The sequence below is a fragment of the Parus major genome, chromosome 3, assembly GCF_001522545.3.
Source record: "Parus major isolate Abel chromosome 3, Parus_major1.1, whole genome shotgun sequence".
Taxonomy (NCBI): Eukaryota; Metazoa; Chordata; class Aves; order Passeriformes; family Paridae; genus Parus; species Parus major.
In genome coordinates this window covers 74,700,065-74,725,773 of record NC_031770.1, presented here as the reverse complement: position 1 = coordinate 74,725,773, position 25,709 = coordinate 74,700,065, and the positions used below count along the sequence as shown (strand labels likewise).

General features: G+C 35.3%; 1 protein-coding gene across 5 annotated transcripts in view; it reads left to right on the top strand.

The window, feature by feature from the left end:
- Positions 1-25,709, top strand: part of MANEA (mannosidase endo-alpha) — an 87,871-nt gene that overhangs the window by 2,492 nt on the left and 59,670 nt on the right. The window contains exons 2-5 of one of the 5 annotated variants that reach the window (XR_004496466.1): positions 1,600-1,709; positions 4,023-4,099; positions 5,361-5,404; positions 16,308-16,414. Coding sequence is in view for 3 of the 5 variants with exons in the window: in XM_015621586.3 (XP_015477072.1) it covers positions 1,600-1,709; positions 4,023-4,099; positions 5,361-5,997 (824 nt within the window). In the remaining 2 variants the exon portion in view is untranslated. Of the gene's footprint in view, positions 1-1,599; positions 1,710-4,022; positions 4,100-5,360; positions 10,457-16,307; positions 16,415-25,709 lie in introns of those variants that run through there. The other 4 variants (XM_015621588.3, XM_015621587.3, XM_015621586.3 and 1 more) reach the window with 4 other exon arrangements.

Genomic DNA, 25,709 nt, shown 5'->3' with positions numbered 1-25,709 from the left:
ATTTTACTCACTTTTCTGGTTCTAAACATTTATGACACTATTTTTAGTGTCAAATTCACCCTGTGTTTTTTTTTAGACTATTGAAGTGACACAATTATTTTTTTTTAACTACAGGAAGGAAAATGTGTAGTAGTCTTTCTCAGGAAAAGACCAATACAAATTTGAATTTAGGTTCCTTGATCAACAATTCTGTCTCCTGAGCTTTTATGTATTTCCTAAAGGTGTAAAAGAGGTTCTTGTCAGATACATTCAAGAAATCCAGATTTGCTGCTGTTCTGCTTGTCCTCTACACCTTGTCATTAGCATTTAGTCTTTTTATTTTGTGTGAAATAAAAGGTAATCTGAGAAAATGCGATAAAATACTGCATTTTTCTTTCCTTGAGCAGACTGTGTCTTGTGATTATCTGTTATTTGTGATTTTCTTTTTGATAAAATGCAGAGAGAGTGTGTCTAAGAGTAGTTGAACTCCCTTCTGTGTGTAGTGAGTTGCAGATTTCTGGTTTTGATATTGTGTGATTATTCACTGTAATTTATGGTTTCTTTTTCCTAATTTTGGAATTGTTGGAAATTGTTGTTCAGAAATGTTAGAATGTTAGTAAAGATACTTCCCTAGCTCAGTGAATTTATTCATTTACTTAAATCATTACTTAGTTAAAAAGAACCATATTGACTTACTCTTCTGTACGTTCTAAATAGCATCGCTAGGAAAATATTTCTACATCACTGTTTCATGATTTTTTCAGACTTAGCTTCTTTTTGATACTATTTCCAGCTGTGCGCCTGAAAGATCTAATCTGTTTATCTAGCAGCATTTTGTTTTAGCAGGGAAGGGTTTAGTCTTTCTGAGGAGCATGTTCTTTTGATTTCTCGGGGAGCATCAGAAAAAATTTACAACATGAAGACATGTTATTTGTTGTCTTTTTTATCCACAGCACTGGTAACATCCTTAAATTATTGATAGTTGCTCAAGCATTTTTGAAGACAATAAATTTAAAAACTAATTTTACATGCTTGGAAGGGTGGATTATACCATAGTAATTGTACAAGCAAGAAAGAAGGTTGTGGGATTGAAGTCACTGTTTCTAGTAATAAATTGTTTTGTATTTTAGCCAGAGATACAATGAGGAAATATGATGGAGAGTAAAGTTTAATAGGATAAGAATCTTCTTCATCACGTGTACAACTCTTACCTCTTCAGTGTTCTATAACCCATTTTTCTTGATACTCTCTGCCTGTGTCATGGCATAGCTATAATGCCTTAGTGGAGAGCACTCTTTTCTTCTTGTACAACCTGAAGGTTGAAACGCTGTGCTGAAAAGTGGGAGGGGACAGCTCTTAAGTGTTTGGCTTAGGACGCTGAGTACAGATTTGTTCCCTTGACAAATGATCTAACCACTCTTTGTTTTGCAGTCCTATAAAGAAAGGAGTTAAAATCCCCTCTGAGAATACTGAGATTTTGTAACTGCTAAAAAAATGATTTGAGATTCTAATTTATTTTTTGTAGCTATCACATTAATAATTGTAACTCATGACAATGTTACAGTATATATACCTGTAATATGTTAAACAACATTTAAAACTCAAGTTTTATATTTTCAGGTGTAATAGTGCTTTCATGGTACCCACCAGGTATGGCTGATGAAAATGGAGAACCAACTGATGATTTGGTGCCAGTTGTTTTGGACTATGCACACAAATATAACCTAAAGGTAAAGCATTTGTAGATGACGGATAAGACCAATTAGGAAAGTAAACCTTGATATTGTACTGCACTTTGTTTTGGTCAGGGAAGCCTTTGAATTGCACTGAACTTTGGTAGGACCCGAGTAATATTCCCCTATAAGCAGAATAAATATTGTAATCTGCTTTAGCCTGCAGAATCTGAGGCATAGTGTGGTGCATTTTTATTTTATTTTAATATCTTATCAGGAAACAGTTTTTAAAATAAGACATTATATTGTTTTCCAATTAGTCTTGGGAGTTGAGGGAAGTATTACATATTCCAAAATACTGTGAAATGCAGTGAGCTATAAACTAAGGACCTTTGAGAAAGAAAAATACTTATCTTCATTTTGCTTTATTTCATAACTTGTTAGCACCTGATCATAGAGATCAGGAGCGAGCATCTATGAGGAATAAAGATAGAATTAGAATATTTAGTTTGAATGAATGTCTTTATTGCAGAAGGTACCAGGAACACTTGCCTTGGACTGTAAGGTCAGATGCATGCTGCTCAGACTTCAGAGTTACTTCAGGGCATGACAGGGATAGAAAGGCTAAGTTACTGGTTTCTTAAAATAGGTAAAATATCAAGTGAGTTAAAGATTACATGAATTGATCAGTGGAATCTTAAATTGTGGTTGTGTTTTGTTTATTTTTAGAATAAAACTTGTATTTCCCTTTTGTGGTAATGAAAACGTGTATTTCAGTTTAATCTCTCTCACGTAATAAATTTGAGTTTTTAAGTAGCTGCATATGTTTCATCTCTGGAGTGTGCTGTCTGTACTGTGTACTGAAAACACAACCTGTTCATCTGCTCTGGTTTTAGTCGGTTATGCAAGTTGCAGATTCTCAGTGAAATTTCCTGTCACTGGGGGTAACTGTAGATTCCTTAGCAAGCAGGTGGAAAATAGGATGATTAAAATTGATACAGAAGTAATTTTGAAACTGTTACAAATACTGTCTGATTTGCATCATATGATATAGGTTGCGCTCTATCTAATAAATTTTTAAAAAGACAGAAAACAGTGTAATCCTTTCCCAAAATCTTCAGACCATCTAGTTGAGTTTGCTCTCACTTAAAAGAACTTGTTAACATTCAAGTCTCAAAGGAGTCAAGGCCAAATGAAATAAGCTACCAAGGAAATAGTGTGTTGTAGTATGATAGTGATTGCAAAATGGATGAAGCTGCTGTTACCACTTGGAAGAATTACTAGAATACAGGTACTCAGGATAGATATTGCAGGAAATGCTACCTTCACTGTAATGTTTTTAAGTATTCTAGCACTAGTAAGTTATTGTAATAAGTGTTGGGAGTCTCAGTAGACCAAAACAAATATACAAAATACGTTTCTGTTTTGTCTGCAAAATAGAAGTCTGGGAGAAAATATGCCCTTTTGATATGCCTAGTCTTGATAGTTGGAAAGATGAAATTATAGTGCTTTTCACCCTCTACTGTCAGTGATTTAGTCTAAAACTATTTTTCTATAGTTTCTACTTAATAGAGAGATTTGCTCTGCAGTGGAAATTTTCTACTGTTGCAGAGTTGTCAAAGACTTTATTAAATACATTCTGCTCTAAAATTGCTTATGAAAAACTTGTTGCTTTGATTAATGTAATACATTCTTCCATCATTGTCTGTTTGAAAACAAATGTATTCTTACATTGGAATTCACACATACTGATTAATCAACTCCATAAGCTCCAAGCTTGATATTCTGAGCAATAGCAGTATATTATAGTAGATTTAGTTCCCAAGAGCATGTTGCTGTTGGTAAATCTATAAAATACTAGATTAAAGTTTTCATTTCCCAAATCTTGAAATGTATTTTGACTCTGAAAACTATTCTTGGATCATTTTTAATATTTTTTAAAAATAAAATATTAAAATTTTAAAATAATGTATTATTTTTAATACATTAGTTAGTAATAAAGTATTTAAATGTTTCATTAGTTTATCAGTTCTTTGACACTCAAATAGCTAATATTTTAAGTTTTAGGTTTTGTAGCTTTTTAAGTTTTCTGAAGCATGCTACACTTGCTGTAGCCTTGGGTAAACAAGCAGTGTTCTATGTAAAAAACCCAAGTGTTTAAAACCAAACTTCCTGGGATCTGAAGCTTCTAATGAATGTCAATTGTGCAAGAGTTGTACCAGGGTTGGATTATTCTCAGTCTAGACTGATGAAATGTTTGGTCTGTAAAGAATTGTATTTTTTGACTGGTTCTTGCTTCATATAAAACCCAGTGCCCACGTATTCAGTCATGTTTTATGTTTGTGTTGCTCTTACGTTTTCATCTATCAGGTCACTTTTCATATCGAACCTTACAAAGACAGAGATGATCGCAGCATGTACCACAATGTCAAGTACATCATTGACAGGTGAGCTTTTTCAGGACGGTTTCCTTGGGATTTCTTACATGCTGATTTAGGGGACTTCCGTATATGAACTAAAGCTTCTAAAAATATGTAAGGATGTCTACTGAGACTGAAGAGAGCTGAAAGGAACTTTGTTCATATTTCATTGCTGCAAAACTCGGTCTGTTTTTTAAATATTGAAGTGTGAATTTTACATAGATGCTCAAATTTAAATTGCTTTCAACATTTTTAATATCACAAGTCATGCTTTAGATACTTCAGGTTAGCAACACATTTTGATAGTGACAGACTGGCAGATAGAGCTTTATTGCGTGGACCTCTGATGGTTTTACTTTAACTTCACAAATTCTGTACAGCTACTAGTTGTTTTGCTGATCAGCGCTGCTTAGACAGTTGTTATCTCATACTGAATTAGGAATTGCCCTTTAGAGGAAATTGATAACTGTAGCACAGTTTGACACTAAGTTACTGTCACAGTTTAACCCCGGCCAGCAACCTGGTTTACCACCAGCTGCCCCTTACTTCCTCTCTCATCCCCTAGCACTGGGGAAGTGAATCAGAAGGAAAAGATAGACTTTGTGGGTTGAGCAATTTCATGATTGAAGCAAAGTAATATTATAATAATTACACCAATAGTATTATTAGGAATTTTAATGGAAAGGAGAAGGGGAGAGAGTAACAGAAACCAAGATGAATTGCTCACCACCTACAGGGCAGTACCCAGCCCAGCCCTGTTCAGTCCCCTTCCAGATAGCTCCCTCAGTTTATATATGGGCATGATATTCTGAAGTGTGGCATATCTCTTTGGCCAGCACAGGTCAGCTGTCCTGGCCTTGCTTCCTCCCAGCTTTTTGTGCAGCTCCTCACTGGGAGAGCAGGAGACACTGAGAAGTCCTTGACTTATCAAGTATTATATATACTTATAAGTATTACTTATGAGCAGACAAAACATCAATGTGTTATCAGTTTTATTTTCATGCTACATCAAAAAAAACACAGCACTGGACCAGCTGCTAGGAATATTAACTCTGTCCCTGACAAACCCAGGACAGTTACTAATCTGTAGTAGTTTAAAAGTTCTTTGAAGAGTCGTCATTTGACACTTAAGCAAACACTGGACTGGCAGTGGATATGATGTACTGTGTTTCGAAGTCCATGTCCTGTAGTTTAAAATAAATTTTTGGGAAAAGTCTTCAGCTCAGATTGTACAAGAGTATTTTCCAAATGGCAAATTTTGTCTTAATGATACTTCTTTGCTTTATAGATATGGAAGCCATCCAGCCTTTTACAGGCATAAGACCAGCACAGGTAGACTTCTTCCCATGTTTTATGTTTATGACTCTTACGTAACAATTCCTGAAATATGGGCCAATCTGTTAACTGTCTCTGGATCCCAGAGTATTCGAAATACTCCCTATGATGCATTATTCATTGCACTTCTTGTAGAAGAAAGACATAAGCATGACATTCACAGAAGTGGTTTTGATGGAATGTACACGTACTTTGCTACCAATGGCTTCTCCTACGGCTCATCACACCATAATTGGGCAAGTTTAAAAGCCTTTTGTGATAGTAACAACTTAATGTTTATTCCAAGTGTGGGGCCAGGTTATATCGATACCAGCATCCGACCATGGAACAACCACAACACCCGGAACCGTGTTAATGGGAAGTACTATGAGACTGCCTTCAGTGCAGCCCTTCTGGTGCGACCAGAAATTATTTCCATTACATCTTTTAATGAATGGCATGAAGGAACTCAGATTGAAAAAGCGATCCCTAAACGGACTGGACAGGTGGTTTACCTTGATTATAAACCCCATAAACCAAATGTTTACCTAGAGCTTACTCAGAAGTGGTCTGAGAAGTACAGAAAAGAACAAGAACAGTGGCTTATGTGAGTTGTCCCAGCTGCAGTCATTTCCTAATGCATTGACTGTACTGAGAAAGAAATTGAGAGCTGAAGAATCTGTTATTAAATGTCTTTATTATATATTTTGAATGTATATGCACTACTACTGAATTTTAATTTTGAAAAGTAAAAAGATTATGAGAATATTGGCAATTCTGTCTTACTGGATATTTTAGTTCAAAAATATTCAGGGAAAGCTGTTTGTTATTCAGTTGTTTATGTTTTTTTAACTTGTTAACTTGCATGCTGAGTTTTCAGAACATCTGCATGGGACAACGCTACATGACCAAAGTATAACAAAAAACTGGCACAGTTTCTTCCTTCCTTTATTCCTGTAGTTGTGTTTCTAATCAAACTGATGCTGTAATCTAAATTCTCATAGATTCTTGCAGGATGCATGTCTGCAGTGTGTGGAATAATCTACATTTTGATGCTTTGCATACAGAATTCTTGACATATGAAAGGACTGAAGAGTTATGTGTGATGCAACACCACTGGGTTTTGTTTAAAAAAAATGTATGTGAAAGAAAGTTCCAAAGAACTGCTGAAAGATTTCTAGTTTACTTACATTTTCTCTGTTTGGTACATAGTGTAGACTTTAGACTTTGATACTGGATACCAAGAAGGAATGTTTGTTTTTTCTATTACTTTGAATTTAAAAAAAAAAAAAAGAGTGGAAAATATTTTTGAGGGGATAAACCCCCTAAAGATGCAAAAAGTTTATTAAAACTTCCATTGTTGCATATTTTCTGCTAATTGACTGAATACACAGATCTAGTGTGCTTTTTTAAATGTTTAAAGTTTCTAGTATCTTACTTGTCCTGCAATAACTGAATTGTAGGAATTTATTTTTTTTTTGTCTCTGATTTAGGAGCAACCTAGTTTGGTAACAATGAGAGCAACTACCCATTTGTTTAATTTGAAATCTGAGATTTCTCATTTTCATCTAGTCCATTTAGTTCTTCCAGGATTCAGAACTGTAGATACTAGTATCTTGCTGTTATTCAAATAACCACCCTACCAATTCTACCTGTAAGACTGTGGTGTGCCTGGAAATGAGTATTTTCAGTCCTAAGAATCTCACCTGTGTAATGTTGTGATTATTAACTGACATTTTTTATGAGGTTTGAAAGATTCAATCACACAGACATACCTCCTCAGAAATACATTTTTTGGGGGATTTTCATAGAATTTCATAACAAAGCTGTAAACTTTGGAATAGTAGAAACAGCACTGTTTTGTTTATTTGCAGGAAGTGTTTAATCTTAGCAAAGTGGATTCTTTCTTAGTTGTTAATTTAATTTTTTTAATCCACATACAAGGTTCTGATCCTGTGTTTTAGTTCATATGCTCAGACTATTGTGACCACTATTAACAGCTAGAATTCCATTAATTTTTTGCACAACCCATGAAAATTACACTCTTTGCTCAAATCTCAATCTGTAATCTGTCTGTTAAGTGGTGAGGTGAATGTGAGAACTTCTGTTAAAACAGAAACCAAACTAGTATATTTTTTTCCAGAAAACTTTGTCATTCCAAATAAATATAAACCAGTTACCACTATACATTTCTAGAGTCTTTCTGGTATGAAAAAGGGTTATTTATATACAGTTTAGATTTTTTGTCATTTCTTTGCAGTAGTTCAAGTGATGAGGTGTCATCTAATGCCCTCAGCTGCTTGAAACAATACAGAAATTGGATGGCAGATATATAACCTGGCATGTTGAAGTGTGCCTCTAGCGTTACTGGAGTCATATTAATCTCTCTTTATTTTTCTGCATTTTCCTATGGCATTTCTGCAGGGTCTGAAATGCCTCTAAAGGAAATGTTTACTAATGCTTGTTTTCTTTTGCTATACTCCGGTGGATGAACTGACATAGACATAGGTATGACCACAGTCAGAAAATAGTGTCTGAGACATAAAAAGCACTTGTTAGACTTTTACCAATTCCAACTACTCCTTTTTTTAAGAAATCTGTTACTAATTTTACTATAAATCCCTTAAATAGCTATACATTACTCATTTTTATAATTTGTTGTATGTTTATGCTTTTACAGCTCTAAGTCCATATATTTATTTTAAATGTGAGGGAACAGTTAAATATTTTGCATATGTTATTAAAAGCTCTTCTGAAATCAAGCCTTTTGAATGGACAAGTCACTTTGTTGTCCCTTTGATTAAAGTTTTGTCATCCACTGGTCTTTTCTCATTGTAGTCATCTGAGCACTTTACTGGTCTTGGCAACTTTGCACTCACCTTTCAGCCCTTACTTTCTCTTAGTGGCAGTTTATTTTCTCTGTGACTGTGAAAGTCACTCCTTTGTTGCTGTGTATAGAAGCATTTGAAGTCTGTTGTATGGTATTGTAAAACTGAGGTGATCTATCTTGTATAAAATGAAATTTATGGTAACTATGTGATGGATCTTCATTACTCCAAAAGACTTTTGTAATTGCTTTAAGGGCATTGTTTAACCCATACCATGAAGTGGTTTGGGCCATGGCACACTGATGTCTAATGGGACTTTCAGAAGAAATTTACAGAATTTCTCTAGAAAATAATGAAAGTTAAGTGCCTAGAAATTCATCACCCCTGATCATTTGCTGTATTTTTTATGTGCTTGATGTGTTTTAAAGCATAAATATGCAACCTCACATAATATTTCAGAGTTGAGAATTCAATTTGATGATCTTAAGGAAAGGTGATGGATTAGCAGCTACTAGAACTACACCACCTGCCTGAGCAATGTTTTCTCTTTACTTAAAGCAAGTCAATGTGCTGCTTCTTGTTATGGGGAGTGGAGAGTTTTGCTTATGGACTGTTTCTGCATTCATGATGATTCTTTGAAATTTGAGTAAAAATAGGTCGGTGGGAAAGGATTTGTTCAAATGAAAAGGAATAAGATGGTTACAAGGGCACAGTTGCTGGGGCAAGGGAGGAGAAGAGTGAATGTATTTAAGAGGGTGGTTACTCCAAGCTTTAGGATTACAGTAGGACAAAAAGGGGACTCCAGTGTGCAACCAAAATTGAGAGGTGGGGAAGAACATTTGAAATGATTTTGAGATTTGAAATAGATTCAAGGAATCACATTCAAAGATCCCATTTCACTTTGGTGTCCCACCAGTTTTACTTCTTGGCCAACTGGGAAAAAATACTGTAGTGTCTGTTTTCAGTATTTTTACAATGATTAAATGCACTTGATTCATCTTGTTACATTATTTCATGGTACTTAGAGTGATACAGGAAGTTCTAAAAGAGATTGTGCCATGTTATGCCTCTGCAAATACAGAAATATCTGAAGTCATCAATCACATACTGCTGACTGAGTATTGCCAGGGGGTAAATGGTTTCTAGACAAGTAACAAGTCCTTGTGATAAGAAGAGAACATATTTTTAAAAGAAAATCTATATGTTCATTTCTGCTTCTGTGAGTTATGATCAAGTAAATTGTTTTAGTTCTGTGAGCTGTCTCAGAACTGAAGCTTAGAACATCAACTCTGAAATAAGAATGTGTATTAAATCTTATATAATAGTGCATGTTTGTCAGGTCTATAATCTTGTAGTGAATTTTTTGGGCAAACACGTGCTGATGCTGTTACTATTTTAGTGGCAAGCTTTGGATTATTGTGAGTATAGTTTCTGCACTGATGTTGATCGTATTTGTCTAGTGCATCTCTTTTGAGGTGCCAATGATTTGTCTCTTAAGAGGTTATTGAAGCAGAAGGCTCTTCAGTGAAAACAGGTTTTTTTATGAAACTTGGTATGTATATGCTCTGCATAGTTTGAATTAACACATTCCACACACACATGGTTCTTAGGTTCAATTGATGAAAACATCTCTCAGGAGTGTTTTCATCTCTGTGTTGCCAGTAAATGTATCTCTGGGCACATGGATAAGGACTTACTGTGATTTAAGGCACTTTTTTTTCCCTGAATCTCATGAACATAAAAAGAGGAAATAAATGATTTATAAACAAATTATTTGCCACTGAATATCAGAGGAAAATCTCTCTCCCAAGTCCTACAAGTACTGTCTTCAGCTTCCTGATTCATTAAGATTGTGTCAATGTTTTGTTTCTTTTTATCTTTTACTTTTGACCAGCATGTTAAATGTTACATAAATTCCTAAAGTGACTGTATTTCTAAAATTTCATAGTTAGAATATTCAGTAAAGAGAATCTATAAGATCAGTGGAAAAGCAGAAAAGCGTGATGTGAATTTGATACTGTATAGGTGAATATGTTGTGAATGGATAATGTATCTTTGATATGCTTTGAACACAAATAAAAACCACCTTTCTTGTAATACCCTACATGGCTGTGACAGAGATGAATTTGCTTACATAAAATAAAAAATGTGCGTATTTCTGTTTAGATATGTGCATATACCTGAAGTCATTATTTTTAAAGTAATATTTCATTGTAATAAAATTACAACCTGGGTTCTGGTACTTTTAAGTAAGCAGTGGTTTTAATTCCCTATGATATTTACAGAAGATCTTTTTGCTTATGAATGTTTTCATGAAAAATAAATATATGCCCAAAAATTACAATTTTTAAAGGAATTTGTGATAGTGGAGTCTTTTCATAATACGAGTTTTGAAAGTTAATTTTTATTTTTCTATTACTATGTATGTGTAGAATTTATTAGACTCAAAACAACAGGCTTATCACAATTTTTTATAAATAGACAATGCTCCTGAAGTTTTTAGGCCTAATTTTATTGCATCTTATTAGGCTGCTGAGTTCATTACTGCATGGTGTTGCAAGTGTCTTTTGCATCCTGAGGTATATGTTGACAAAGTAAAACTGAAGTTTGCAGTTCATACTGAAGTTTAGGAGGGAGGGACACACAAATTATTGGCCTTGCAGGAGAATGATTTACAACTGATTATTACAGAAGGATGAATTAAGTATTTGTTGCATTCTGATAGTATATTGTGCTCTTCAGGCATAAAAAATTTGGAAGGTAAACATTGCCATTTTATTTTTCACAGCAGTGCGAAATCACCTATGTGTTTGAAAATCGTGTTTTGTCATTCAAACAAACTAACTGCACTGGTATGAAAGAAATTAAAGCTAATTCACACACATAGTACTGTGCATTTCTGTACATACAGTCATCATACAGTATGTGGAAAGATGAGAATCCTATTTTGTATATTCCATTATTGCTACTATTCAAAGCTGGCTTAGCACATTCAAAAACGAGGAAGTTTTTTAAAATTGAATTTAGATCTTAGAACATACGTATGCAAATATGTGCATACACAATATTTTCCTCATGTCTTCGTGAAAAATGCTGCTGCCCTTGGATGGATAGAAAAAATCCAGAGCAGTTTTAGTCATTCCAAGATGTTGTCAATGTCCATGGAGTGATCCAGAGTGGCTCACTTCTTGATCCTAGCAGTTAAGTAGTGTGGATAGTCAGAAATAATCAGAGTATTCAAGTTCATTTCCAGTGGTCTAAAAATATGGGTAAAAATCTACTGATTTTTTTAGAACTTTACTAAATTAGAGAATTTTAGAAGTGTTTAAATGAAACAGTTTGCAGCATAGAATATATATATATTATATATATATATATTATATATAGCAAAAGTATATACTAGGTAACTAAGATCCATGTTGGAGAAAAATAAATGTTTTATTAGGTAATGTTGACGCCTGCTATTGCATTCAGAGCTGATGTACCACTTCTAGAGAACAGTTTTGCTTTTAATTTTAGTCTCTGCTTAGAGTATTTAAGACATTTTTAGTTAGTTAGAATAGCTGTTTTCTAATCTTGAAGAGGTATATTGCTAGCTCTCCACAGAACCAGCACAATGACCAGTGGTTTGTTGTTTGAGGGGGAGGGTGTGTTTGTTTGGGTTTTTTTTAGCCCATGGAAATGAGCACTATGTATCTGACAGCAGGACACTGTCTTCAGAGTTGGTTTTATAACTTGAAGTCATTGCTATGGAAACACATGGCATGATCTTTCAAGACTAATTTCCCAAACTGCAGTGTGATTCAACAAACAAAGAACCAGCCATAACTACTGTTGATTTTTAGAATACTAGTGAAAATTAGGATGTTGGTTTGTTGTGATTTTAATGGAAGTTTCTTGGAAAATTGTAATAGACTATGGTAGAAAATAGTTTTCTTACAGAGCTGAGATTGCTAGTTCATTAAGTTCTGATAGCCAGTTAGTATGAGAAGTATGATTTTAATTATGCCATATGTATTTTTGTAATACAATATTTCATAATACAGTTGCCACTATTAAAAATAATTTAATAGCAGTGAATGCTTATTTTTAAAGGGAAAACTAAATAAGAACTAAAGGGGGCTTCTAAAGAAGCCATTAGCCTCAGGAAGCAATGTTAATCATTAATTAATTAATTGTTAGATTTTTCAGGGGAGAAAGAAGTAGCCAGCCATTTACTTTGTGAAAAGCTCTGCAGTCCTTATTTTGTCTCATATTTCTTAGTGAGTACTCAAATTTAATTCCACGTGAGTGAAGAACCTACTTTCAAAAAATAAAATATGTTCTGAAAACAGAAATTAAATTGTATTAGTTGTACTCTTAGCATACCAAAAGTACATATGCTTTGCTATTTATGTCCAACCTTTGGCTGACCAACTTCCTGATCTACTAATTCATTTGGAATTTTTTTGCATATATTTGTGCGCTTTTTTTATGAAAATATTGGAGAGCAAATACAAAGCAAAATTTTTCAAACTCCATTGCAGTAACATGACATTGAAAAAGGTAAGTTGTGCAGAGGGGAGGAAAGTAGTTAAGAGATGTCAGAATGATAAAATGTCTGGAGGCTTTATGCAGGCTGTATAACCGTATTCAGATTATTGTATCAATCAAAAGATTTTTAAGAGGCCTGGGAAAAGTCCATGTAGTTAAACAACAAAATAAAATGTTAGAAGTAAATGGTACTTTAAAATGCAGATTCTGTCCAAAGGATCAAACCAGAAAAGAACTAAGTTCTGGCATTCATTCTAAAGCTAAAAAAGAGAATCCTCTACCAAACTTGAAGGAACAACTTCCTAGACCTAAAATAAATAAAAAAGACAATAATTAAGCTTCCCCCATCCATCCTCCAGAAGTAAATATAGCAAACCATGCTAGACAAGATGTAATGATATTAAAGAAAAAATAACCAAACAAGAATTTTTAAGAATTATATACTAGGGTCTTCTTTAATGCATGTTTCTAAAACGTGTCACAAGCAGACAGCTGGTAGTGTGCTGGTAGTGCTGGCAGGTAGCAGAGAAGCAAAAGGATCTTTCAAAGATCATTTGGGTCTTTGATAAAGCTGTAGTAGAGAAGTTTAAAGTGTTTTGTATCTTTATTACAGAAGAGGTGAGATTTTCATGCTGGATCCAGTATCCATTGGTAATTAATCAAGAAATATCCTAAGTTGAAATGTCATATAAGTGTTCTTGTGACTGGATCAATAAAACTAACAGCAGTAAATCACCCTGTCTCAATAGTACTCATTCAGGGGTTTTCAAGGAACTCAAGTATGAAATTCTTAAAAATGCATATACTTCATTGTAAATGGTAGGCACATGAAGAAAAGAGGGCAAATGTGGTATTTGTGGTAATTTTAGAAAGACTTCTAGGAGGGATGCTTGGAGCTGTGAACAAGTCTGAAATCCATCCTTGGTCAGAAAAGTAGTAAGAATAGACATGTAAAATAGATGTATTGGGCAATATCAGTGTAGTTTTCCAAAGCAAAGTCATGCACCAAAAATCCATTACATTTTTGAAATTGTAATTAGAAATGTGGTCAAGGACAGTAAAGCTTCCAGCAAAGTACTTGGCCTTCAAAAGACACTAAATTTTTATAAGATAATCAAAATCAAAACCTTATTACATAATAGTAACAAATTGGTTGCTAAAAGAGCTGGAGAAACATAGTATCATGTGCATTTATAGTATCAGTACATTCTATACATGCACAAAGCTGTACTGCGTTATAGTGGTCTACTGCTTAAAATAGGTTTGGCTATCCGTTTTCTTAGTACTATAAAAAGATTAAGCACAAAGATAGTAAACAACAAATATTTTATTAGGAAAGACGACAGAAAATAGCACTATCATGTTGTATAAATGTGTATCATGCTTGTGTCTGGAATACTGGTTATCTATATCCTTTTTAAAAAATAACTGAAAAGATACATGGAAAGATTACAGAAATCAGACTAAGAGAGATTTGAAGCAAGGAAAATGTACATTAAAAATACTAAGCTTCAAGAAAAAATGTTCCTTAGAATGTGCCAGTGGATCATTGAAGGGCATAAAGAAAATTAATAGAGAACAATAATATTTTTTTTGTTCTTTATGCCAAAAAAAGGTCATCCAATTAAATTTTCAGATAATGTATTAAAACATAGAATAGGAAGTTGGCGTTTTTTACTCAATATAGTAAAATTATCAAATGTACTGCTACAGGATATTGTAGAAATTAAAATATAATAGGTACAAAGTCACAATAGCATTTATCAAACTTCATAAACAGTGTGGTCCAGGTGCAACTTTTGCCTCAAAAAATCTCTGAACAACTGATTATCAGAAGGCAAGAGAAAGTATTTCTGGAAATAAATGAGTTCTATCTCATGTAATGCTTTAGGTATTTTGCAAGACATTTTGACTTACGTGTGAAAATCAAAAATGCCTTCATTTGTTTCTGAAATTAAGAGGGATATTCATATTGGAAAGCAAGAAACTGATTTAGTGTTAATTAATATTTTAGTTTTCTTCTTTTTGTAATGTTGAATGTTGTTGGCTTTAAACTCTGGACCATCAGAAGAGTAACTACTCATGCTATGCTGAACTAATGCCATTGATTCTTGAAGATATTAAAGGATTGTGTGTGTTGCTGCTTATGTGCCATGAAAATTAAACCCCATAGAGTCTGGAGATAGACTGCACATATTGCAGAAAAGTTCAGGCTATCTCTGTGTAGCTTCTTCAGCCTGGTGCTACAGATGATCAGTTTGATTGCAGCAACTTTTGGAGTTTAGCAGAGAGACTTTGTGGCATTTAGCAGCCTTTGAATATAGATTATAGATGTAAAGGAGAGAACCAGAACATTAATGATTGGGCTTCCAGGGAATCCACCATAGAAGACTTTAATTTGATAAATATGTCATTTGGTTTATAACTCCCCAAATTTCAGTTTAGCAGTGGGGAACTCTGTACAAGTTAATGTCTCTCTTTTCCTTATATATCCATTAATGTTTATATATTGAATTTCACCTGCAACTCTATTTCATGATAAAATTAAGTTTCATAAAGTCTTTATTTTTTCAGAATCCATGCAATTCTGCAGATTAGCCTGTGATTAATCCTAATTCATTAAAAGAGTAAATAAATTCTTTAATCATTATGTCAAAACTCTTTGGACTGTTCACTTTCAGTTACCACTTACGATAAAGTGACTGCAGAATCACTTCTAGAAGATTTTAGTGAAAAATAAAACGTGGCTTAAACTATCTTCATCTACATCTGAGGTGAGAAAGTGGATTAAATTAATTCAGTGGGAGTAGAAATATGTTACCTCTTCACTGGAACACAGCATTACACGAGCAATGTGGGACTATTCATGTGTTGTGAAATAGCCAGTTCTTAAAGTGGAATGATTTCAACCATGTTTCTTATTCATCCAAAGGCTTTTTGAATTAATCTACAAAACCTAATGATTAGGCTGTCAATTTTAACAGCCTCTTATTTAGCAAGAGTGTGTTCTCCTGAGTTAAAATACTTCTTTGTTCATTGTAGGGATCTGTATTGTTTCTTTTATTTGTATCAGGAAGGAAAGAGGGATTTCACATCTCATAGATTAACCCTTAATATGTGTAATACATAGGAATATAGGGGTGATATAAAGGGCTTGTTGATAATTTTATGCACATCAATTCATACTTTTATCTGTTTGAAAATGTAATGCTTAAACAAATTTTCTCCACAGTAATATACTAACAAATGTTGTTCAACTAGTTGTGTCCAGTAAACACATAAACAATTCATGACACTGAAAAAATGTTCTCTATTCAGTTATATTCATTTTGTCCTCTACATTTCTTCCAAATTATATGATTCTATGTTCATAGGTACTTAGATCTCTTTTTCTAATTTGGAATCTTAAGTATATTTCTGTGCCAAGTCTGTATTGATGAAAAAATACATAAAAATTTAAAATTCTAAGATTAGCTGAAATACATAAAAAAAAACCTCTTACACCTAGCTTGCAAATTTTTAACACTTAGCATGATTAAAAAAGTTTTTTCCTCTGCCAGGATTCAGCCTTCAATGGAAGCTTATGACAAGAAAGTGAACAAGCAGGGAATGCAAAATATAGGGGGGTTTGTTCCCTTTTTTTCTGCCAGTGCTTGAAACCTACACGGTAAGACTGTCATATGATACAGAATTCATGTGCTCAACCCTGTGCATGCAATATTTTCTTTAGTTGAGATATCATAAAATTTTAATCTGTAGCATGTACAGAACATTGGAATATTAGGGCTTGTGATTTTTGAGCTTTGGTTTAGGACCTAGACAGATTTACCAAAATCCATTAAAATAACAGAGAAGCCAGAATATAGGTGATAAGAATACTTAACATGCTGTGTACATAGAAGCATGACAGCAACAGCCAAAAAGCCTTTTATATGAGAATAAAAGTAAATTGGACATACAGTGTCGGTAATGTCAATACATAGTGTGAATTTAATGCTACCGGAGATTTGTTAGTGTAAGATACGTGAAAAATTTTGAGTGTAGTTCTGAAAGGTTGGGAGTTTTTTATTATAACCCCAAATCATGACATTATAGAAATGTTAATGCTTTTCATAAACTTTACTCATAAGCCCTTCCCCTTCTTTCTCCATCTTTACAGTTGCATATTTTATTCTTAGGGGAAGGGTAATTTTTTTATTTATTTGCATGAGACTCAAGATACAAGGTTCTGTTCTCTGCTGTGTTACAGCAACTTGCAGGCCTCAGGCAATTACCTTAGTCCCCAGTGTGTAAAACAGAAGTAATATTCCATATCTATTATGATCTGTCTGTCTGATTTATTCAGTTGTCAAAAGTATTTTTTTCAGGCAAAGACAGTTGCTTACAACAATTTGTGTGCAAAGCACAGAGGGTACCCTGTCACTGTCAAAAGCTTATTGAGATGCTGCTAAAACAAGCTATCTTCAGAAGCTAAAATCTCAAACAGAGCTTTCTTCTGGAGGTGCCTGATGTTTCTGGTTTTTATGTAGAGCGGTTAAAGCTTAGCTTGAGATTCAGCTGCACAAGAATTGGTCTTCTAACCACTACCTTTCTTTTCTTAAAGTAGGAGAAAAACGATATTATCAGAAGAATTCTTTTATCATCAGATACTATCATTATACCATCTGGGCTGTTGAGAGGATAACATGTAAATATTGCAGTTCCCTTAGACGAGAAAGAAATGAGGGACCCTGAGGTCCTCAGGGAATGCTGCAAATTGCTGATTATCTGAGGAAAAGGTTGTCCCAGAATCACTTCCTCTAGAACTGCAGCAACTATTTGAGGCAACTGAAGAACTTGCCTTTTTCGTACTTTTCTGGTTCATGCCCTTCTCCTATAATTCACAGGGTTTATGACATCTATTCTTCCTGAAGTTTGCATTCCTATCTCACTGCCCTGTGCCAACTCCCACACTTGCTGTCTCCTGCTTACTTCACACTTACCCTTCACTTAAGGTTTTCTGAGTTTTCTAATAGCTAAGATTGATTCAGTGAGAAGCAAAAAGGAGCGACCGCTGGCATGAAAAAGATTTTTGAGAAAAACTCAAAATAATAGCTTTCATTTTCTTTGGTGGAAAGGGGGCATTCAGCAATGTAATCTGAGAGTGGTGTACAGGCATGAAGGGTAATCTCAGCACTGGACTGCAACATGACATCCAGGTGTTTATCCCCAAAACTAAATCATATGGGTCCAGTATGTAAAGTAAGACGCTGTACTCTTAACACTTTGCTGACTGACAAACCCAGTTTCAAGTGCAAGATGAAAAATGACCCTGAGCTGCGAGTATCTTAAAACCAAAGTATTGTTTTCCAGTTTTAAATTTCTGAATAGGTATTAACCTGCAAGTAAGAGCAAAGTTCTGAGCATGAGTCCTTCCCGCATCCTCAGATGGCATTTAATGCATGAGCAAGACTTGCTCACAGTATGGCAAATCAGATAAATATATTACAGACAAGAAATTGCACAGTGAAATTCAGGAAGTCTTTCAGAGTATGGGTGCTGAGGATCTAAGGAAACAGATTAAAAGGAGTAGGATAAGGTTGAGACATGAACTGTCAGAAAAGTGAAAGAACAGCAGATACAGCAAAAAGTACTGCTACTATCCATCTAGGTGTTCCCGTCATGAAAGTAACAATGATTGGGTAAGCTACTGAGTGCACAAACTCAGGAATCCAGAATTAGCTGGATTCAGGCAAGACTTGTGCCATGGAGAGTATAGAAAAAGCTTGATAAACACTGGAAAAACCTCCTTAGAAGTTTGTGTTTGACAGACATTGAAAAGAACATGATCTTATGTGACTTCCAATTCCTTCTATGCTTTATCTGATCAAATTGCTAAATGGATGAGTCACTGTGGATTGCTTGTTACTGTCAGAGCTATTGCCCAAGAACAGGAGCAGTTTGTAGGAAATGGGAAGCCTTTCTTGCAGTTTCAAGTATGTTTCTTCTTTCCTAGCACAGGTGATGAATGGCTTGGTTATTGGATGCTGTGTTTTTAGACATCCCTAGCACATTGCTCTCTGTTCCATACCATAAGCAGACATTCATTGGTTCTATGTGGGGTAACCAGAGTCAGTTTCCTCACAGAGCTCTTAAATTAATGACTTTCTAATATGTAACTATTGCACACATAGATACTTATCCCCAGTGACTTTTTATATAAATGTAGAAGCACATTTAATTCTTTGCATCCCTTAGAGCCCTTTATTCACCTCCTAATGACAGACAAGTTTTTCAGTTCTCTTCTGTTTTAAATGGATTTAAATAATTCTCGGGGTTTACTGCCTCTGCAGGTTTTGCTACTGAGTCCAGCTGAAACTTAGTTTGGAGCTGTGGCTCATTTTTTAACCTCCCAGTCTCACAGAGGAGGGAGCTGCATACTGCAGATTGTCTTGTTCCATATGACAAACCCACTGTACCTGTGCAGGGCAGCTGTGGCTTTACAACAATAAATCACGGTGTAAATGGCATACTCACGAGGCAATGGACTTTTATACAAGCAGTGACTTGGTCACATGTTGAAAACATTGGGCTAATTGCTGTTCAGCAGAGGAGCAAGAAAAGAGTTGTGAACCCTGGAAGTGCTGAATGCCGAGGGTGTGTGCAGAGCTGAGCTATTGCACATGCCTGGGGGAGTGGTGTGAAGGGAAAGCAAGCCACACAAATTCAGCATCTCCAGAGCTCCCAGGACGTGCCAGTTCTTTGCTGGGCCAAGGGTGCAAGAGGAGAAAGGCCTGAGACCCCTCCAAAAGGTAACTAGATGCTCTTATATTCACTTCCAAAACAGTTCTCGCAAGTGCCCTCAGGCAAAATGAGGCCAGCACCACCATTGGCTGCAAAACTGACTTAGGCCAGGAAAGTACAGAACAGCTCTAGAAACCACTGCAAACTGAAAGGCAGCTGTGATAAAGAGCAAATGCTTCCAACACCATTCCTAGGGTGACTGCAATGTCATTTTTATTTGTTAATTAATTTCTTCTGGCAATCAATTAATGTCTCAAACTATAGTCTGTACAAATCTCAGCAGTCTATTTAGGACTTAACATAGGTATGTTGCATTAAATTGCCCTTGTTAAGTGGAATGCCAGCTGTATTAATTAAAAAATTATGCCATACCTAGAGCATTTTATGTAATGTTTTGTTAATACTCCATTAATTTATTATATTTTTTGCCTCATCATTTAGAACATTTTGGCTAAATTTTTTATATTCCTTTTTTCCTATTAATTTATTTAACAATAATTTGAAAAAGCATATTTAGCTTATGACTTTTTATCCAAATAAGTAAGATTACCCATGATATAAATTACTGGAGCTATATAGGAATTCAGACAACACTTAGACCATTAAAAATATTTGGGCACCTTAGTTAATATAATTACACAGGCAAAACATACTGATTTTTTCTAACAAAATGTTTCAAGAGCTCTCTTATTTTTTTTTTAATAGAATGCAGAAATTTAGTTTAGCAGAACCTTTCAAAATAATGAGTCATTGCACATGATTAAAAATTGAAAATCAGAAAAATGGCAAATCAGCATTCAAAACACAAGTATAACCTATTTCTGAAATAAACTGTATTTATTTCAGTTTAAGTACATCATCAATAATGATTAATTGAATTGTCCATGACAGTCAAAACAGGAAGGTTGTACAGACACTGTTGCACACCTCTACCCGCTTTTCCTGAAGAAATGTTTGAATTTGGAGGGAATGATGAGAGAGGATTAGAGAAATGGTGATGTCTCACTGTGTAATGCATGTGCTCAGTACAAAGTAGGATTAGAGAAAGGGTGATGTTTCACTGTAATGCTGCCTTTGTGTAATGCATGTACTCAATACTTAGTATCTCATACCTATGATACTGAAATTTCTCACTAGTTGGCTGTAACCTATGTTCCCAATATTAAGGTATTTCCTGATCTTGCATTGCCTTTCATCTAGAATACTCAAAATATTTGGGAAAAGGAGAAATACCTAATAATAAATAATACACAACACATACGTGTATATGTTTAGTGCCACATTCTTCAACCTTTTTTACATGCTTTGAGAAACAAAACTATTGGCCTTCATTAAGCCTTTCTACCAAGCAAGTAGCACTTTTGCCAAGAGAGGCTATTTTGTATAGGACCTGAGGAGTTAGCCTGATGATTTAGTCAAGTACCCTGTTCCTGACCCTGTCGCCAGTCTTCAGCATGATTTTTGAATAGCCATATTCCCATTTTGTTCTTCCAGCCTTGGCCTCGCGATTGAGACCAATAATATTGATTGTTCTTGTTACAGCACTGTGAGATCCACAGTGTGACCAATGCTTTGTGAGTCCTTTGTTGGCCATATTTTGTCTGATTTGGAAATCTTCTAGCCTTTATGTCCCATCTCAGCTGATAAATAATGAAGGAATATTCATGTAATTTTTATTTTACATATCTAAAAATGGTGTTGTGAAGAAACTAGAAAACCTTGTTGCCCTGGTATTTTATCTGTGTAATGTATGATTACTGGTGAAAGCAGATATCTTTAGAAGTTTCAGAACAAAGTACATTCCGTGAATATGTAATTCCAAATATATTGCATTTTCCTGGGCAAGAAAGGGCTTGGCTGAAGCTGAGGAGTAAAGAAATGAGAATGGAATAAGGAGAACAAAGGCAAAGAAAAATACACACAGAAAATGTGAATAAAATAGGACAACAACAGAAAATAAGCACAAAAATAGGCTTAGATTTTAAACTGTTAGGCTTTTCCTTTCTAATCTGATGGCTCGTTTTTGCTAGTCTTTTTAATGTCTTTGAAATTGATTATTTAATTAAAATTTCATCCTGGTAATAGGTTGAGGTTGCTTCTTGATAATTTACCAGTGCTCATCCTATCCTTCTCTAATATACTATGAGGCTTTTGGCCTCAGAAATCAGCCTGAAAATTATTATTATTGTCTAATTAATGGGGAACTTCCTCAAGCTATCATTGTATTATTTATAAATCTTCAGACTACACTAATAACTGTCCTGTTTTACCTTGTGAAGGGAATGAAAACATGAGATCTTGCTATATAGATCACTCTCTGTCAGTCAAAGGCAGAAAGAAATTTCTGGGAGAATCTTACAGTGCAGCCTTGTGGTCCCTAAAGAGAGCTTCCAGGAAGGCTGGAGAGGGACATTTTACAAGCTGGAAAAGACTTGTAGTCGTAGGACAAGGGGGAATGACCCTAAGCTGAAGTGGGGGGTAGATCTTGATTAGATATTAGGAAGAAAATCTGTAATATGAGGGTGATGAGGCACTGGAATAATTTGCCCAAAGAGTTTGTGGACTCCTCATCCCTGGAGGTGTTCAAGACCAGACAGTGTGGCTCTGAGGAAGGTCATCTTTCTATAATTAAAAAAATGCTCATAACTTAGTATGAGCTACAGATTTATTCTTCCCATGTGTGATCTTTCTGACAGAAGTGAATGTCAAGACAAGGTGTCTAATTTTCTCTCATATTTTGTAGTGGATTGCATTTGCTCTGTCACATCTTTAGAAGATAGATCTGCAATAGAATTTTCATAATGTCATGGGTCTTGCTTTGTTTGTATTCAATTCACATCCTTGGTAATCCTTTAGGACATTGTACTGCAAGGTGCTGAGCAAAACTGGGGAGTTACTGAGCAATGTCAGTTCTCATAGAAACCAGTGAAGCTAAGGGCAATTTGCTACCCAAGGAGACCTTTAGTACTTCAGAGTTAGTTAATCCATTTGTCTAGTAAAATAAATTAATAAGACTGGGGAGGAAAGCATCTTACCTGCGGCTCCCCTGAGGTGTATCTCTGCTGCAGTCATAGGACTGCAGGCTGGCTGCTTTCACACAAAGCTCTCCATAGGCTGCAAAACCTGTCCTGGAGGGAAAACAGCACCTGCCAGCAGGGTTGACATGTTGGGCATGAGACAGAGTTTCAGAAAACATCTGCCAAATCCAATCACTGGTAGAAGGTAGTTTCTGAATCTGACAAAGCACAGTCATGAACTGAATCCAAGTGTGTGGTGTGCTTGGGCCTGTTGGGATTTGAGCCATTCTAAGCAAAAAATCTTCAGTCTGGACCAGCAACATTTCTTTGGTATTTCACCTTAAGGAGCCCTGTGTGCACTGTAATGTCCTATTCTGCTGCCCCTGTCCCAAAGTAGTCGGCCAAGCCTGGATCCATAATTATAAGACACCTCACTAAGCCTTGTTTTCCTGCACTCTCTCTGCAGACAATGAAGAAATACTGAAATCTCTCATTTCTCAATTGCCCATGAAGGCTTTGCTGTGTAAGTAAAATTATATTAGGGAACATTTCTAGGTGCTGCTCCTGCTAACCTATGCTGTTGATGTCTTAGGATGGACCTGGCACAGTTTTAGCCAAAGCTAATGCTTATTTCATGTCTTCAACAGCTTCTATGTACAGTTCAAGCTTCAACACAATTAATAGATAATTTCCAAATGGAAGTTTGGATGTGCCCCTGTTGTCGATGATGAGAGTGTGGCTGCAGTATGTTCTCTGTCAGCCAGCAGCATCAACTGATGAAGACTGAAAATATATTTTATTTGCTGGTGGAGAGAGCTTTCCATTCTAATACAAAGCACAGGTGGAAGAAGTGATACAAGTGATACCAGCTAGTTATTTCAATGTGTTGTAATTTCAGCATTCATACATGAAGAAAGATACCTAGCCTCTAGTGTCTTCTAAACATTTGGTTTCCAAACACATTCTTGTGTTTCCTTGGAGGCTCTTCTAATTGTCAAATTATTGACATAGATTGGGTTGAGAGCAAAGCTATTTGTCACTTAACTTAAAACTAAGTCTTGTGAATTCAAGCAATGATAGTGGCTAGTGGTGCCCTGTGTTCAGATCCTGACTGTAGAGGTTACGCTTGGATGGTCTAGAGAACTTCTCAAACCAGAGAATCACTTTTCATTGAGAAGAGGTTGAACTCAAAACTAAGGAGAGCCACAATCCCTTTGAAAGTGTATTGACCATTGGATTTCACAGCGAAGTATGGCCACAAATACTTTCAGTTTCAGGTGCTGTACAAGGGACCCTGACCTGAAATGTGATTAGATGGAGACAGAAAATGGCATAACCAGGTCAGACACCTCATATTCAGCATTTCCCAAGCATATGTGCAATATTGCAGATTTTTTTCACTTAAACCTTTGTTTCTTAGAGTAACCCTTATCTTTGCAAGAAATCTGAGTTGTCTCCAGAGATTACTAATAAATTTGTTAATATTCAGATAGCATTTTGAATCCTTCTATGCTCTTTTACATCAAAAAAGGTTAACTCTTCAATGAATAACCTCATTAGTTTTGTTAGTTTTAAGCATATGCCTAGCCTTGTTCTTGGCTTTGGGAAAAGCTGAGCAACATTTGCAGAATCATGTTTAATGAAGCTTTGGCATTTAAGGGTACTCCAAATGCAAATATCATGCTATGAAAGTAATATTTGTGTGTTATAGGAATTGAATCCTGAAATATATTTGAATATAATAGTATGAAACTTGGGCTTTTCCTTGAAGTTTACCAATATCTGCCAAATGCTTGAGAAAAGGAGAGAAAGGAGAGGAGGGAAGGGGAGGAAAGAGGAAGGAAAAGGAAAAGGAAGAGAAAAGAGAAAGAAAATTTTAGTATGCAGGAATCGATGTAAATGGTCTATTTTTGCACCTAAAGTGCATAAGCTAGTCTTTTTTTTAGTTTGCTTATTTTCTGCTGTTGGTTTTTACTTTGTAAAAACTCTTATATACAATCAAATGCTGAACAAATGCAGGGAAAGGCAAATGAATTCATGTGAGTAATACATCCAGCCTGTCCTAGATGTTAAGGGTATAGATAGTTATATATAGGGTACATGTATAGCTTCCTTGTAATATAATTTGTAATCACAATATAATGTATAATTGTAAGAGTATAATACTCTAATATGACAATACTACAACATTTATATGTAGGGGAGCATTTTTTTAAACCCAGGAATGAGCAATATATAAAGCATAAAGGATCATAAAGGTTTGAATTCACCAGACATTTTAAGCTGGCTCCTGAGTTATTTTATGCTTCTTTCACTCTTACAATGGCATTTGAAATACCATTGTGCTCCGCTTCAAAGTCAAGTTAGTGCTTCTGTACATAAGCACATTCCTTTCTCCATTTTTGAATATGGGGTCAGCCAATTTTGTTAGGGGCAAGGCTCTGAGGAAGGATAAGCAGGAGTGCTCTGATGACCTTGCATACATTCTATGAAGCATGTCATTTCTCATTTGTCCCAGTTGCACTGCTCAAATGCAGTGTCTTCCCACTGTAGAATGAGAGAATGCAGATGTCAGGACTGCTGGCCATGATCATTGTTCCAATCACAGAAATTCACCATTTGCACCTCTTCTGGAACAGCTGTAGGATTTAGGAAGATATGACACTTTTCAGCTCCCTGTTATGAATTATTTTCCTGTTCACTGTCAAGTGTGTGCATGTGTGTGCAGGTGTCTGTCTGTTATGATGGGACAGCCAATGGATCACTGTTTGGAAATTACTGTTCAGGCACAGCCATCCTAGCTAAAGATAGCATTTAGTTCTCATCACACTGCCTGCATGACCCAAATGCATTTTCAAAATGTCATTCTTGATTTCTATCTTTCTCTCTGCCCTTCCTAATCTCTGATGCATGTAGCGGACACCATGAAATGGATTTTTCTTGCATTTGAATTTCACTGATTTCCTAAATCCTGTTTGCCTGGAGGCAGAATGACAATGTGTTTTCCTCCTTTTCCACTTGGCTCTCAGAGGTAGTGCTCAGGACAACACTATGTATGTAGTCACTTAAGCATGACCAGAAGTACTTCCCACTATGGCCAGTTCTTCCCTTCATCTTATTTTCCTTTCATATTTTTATAAAAACTTCACTATTCTTTTTTGC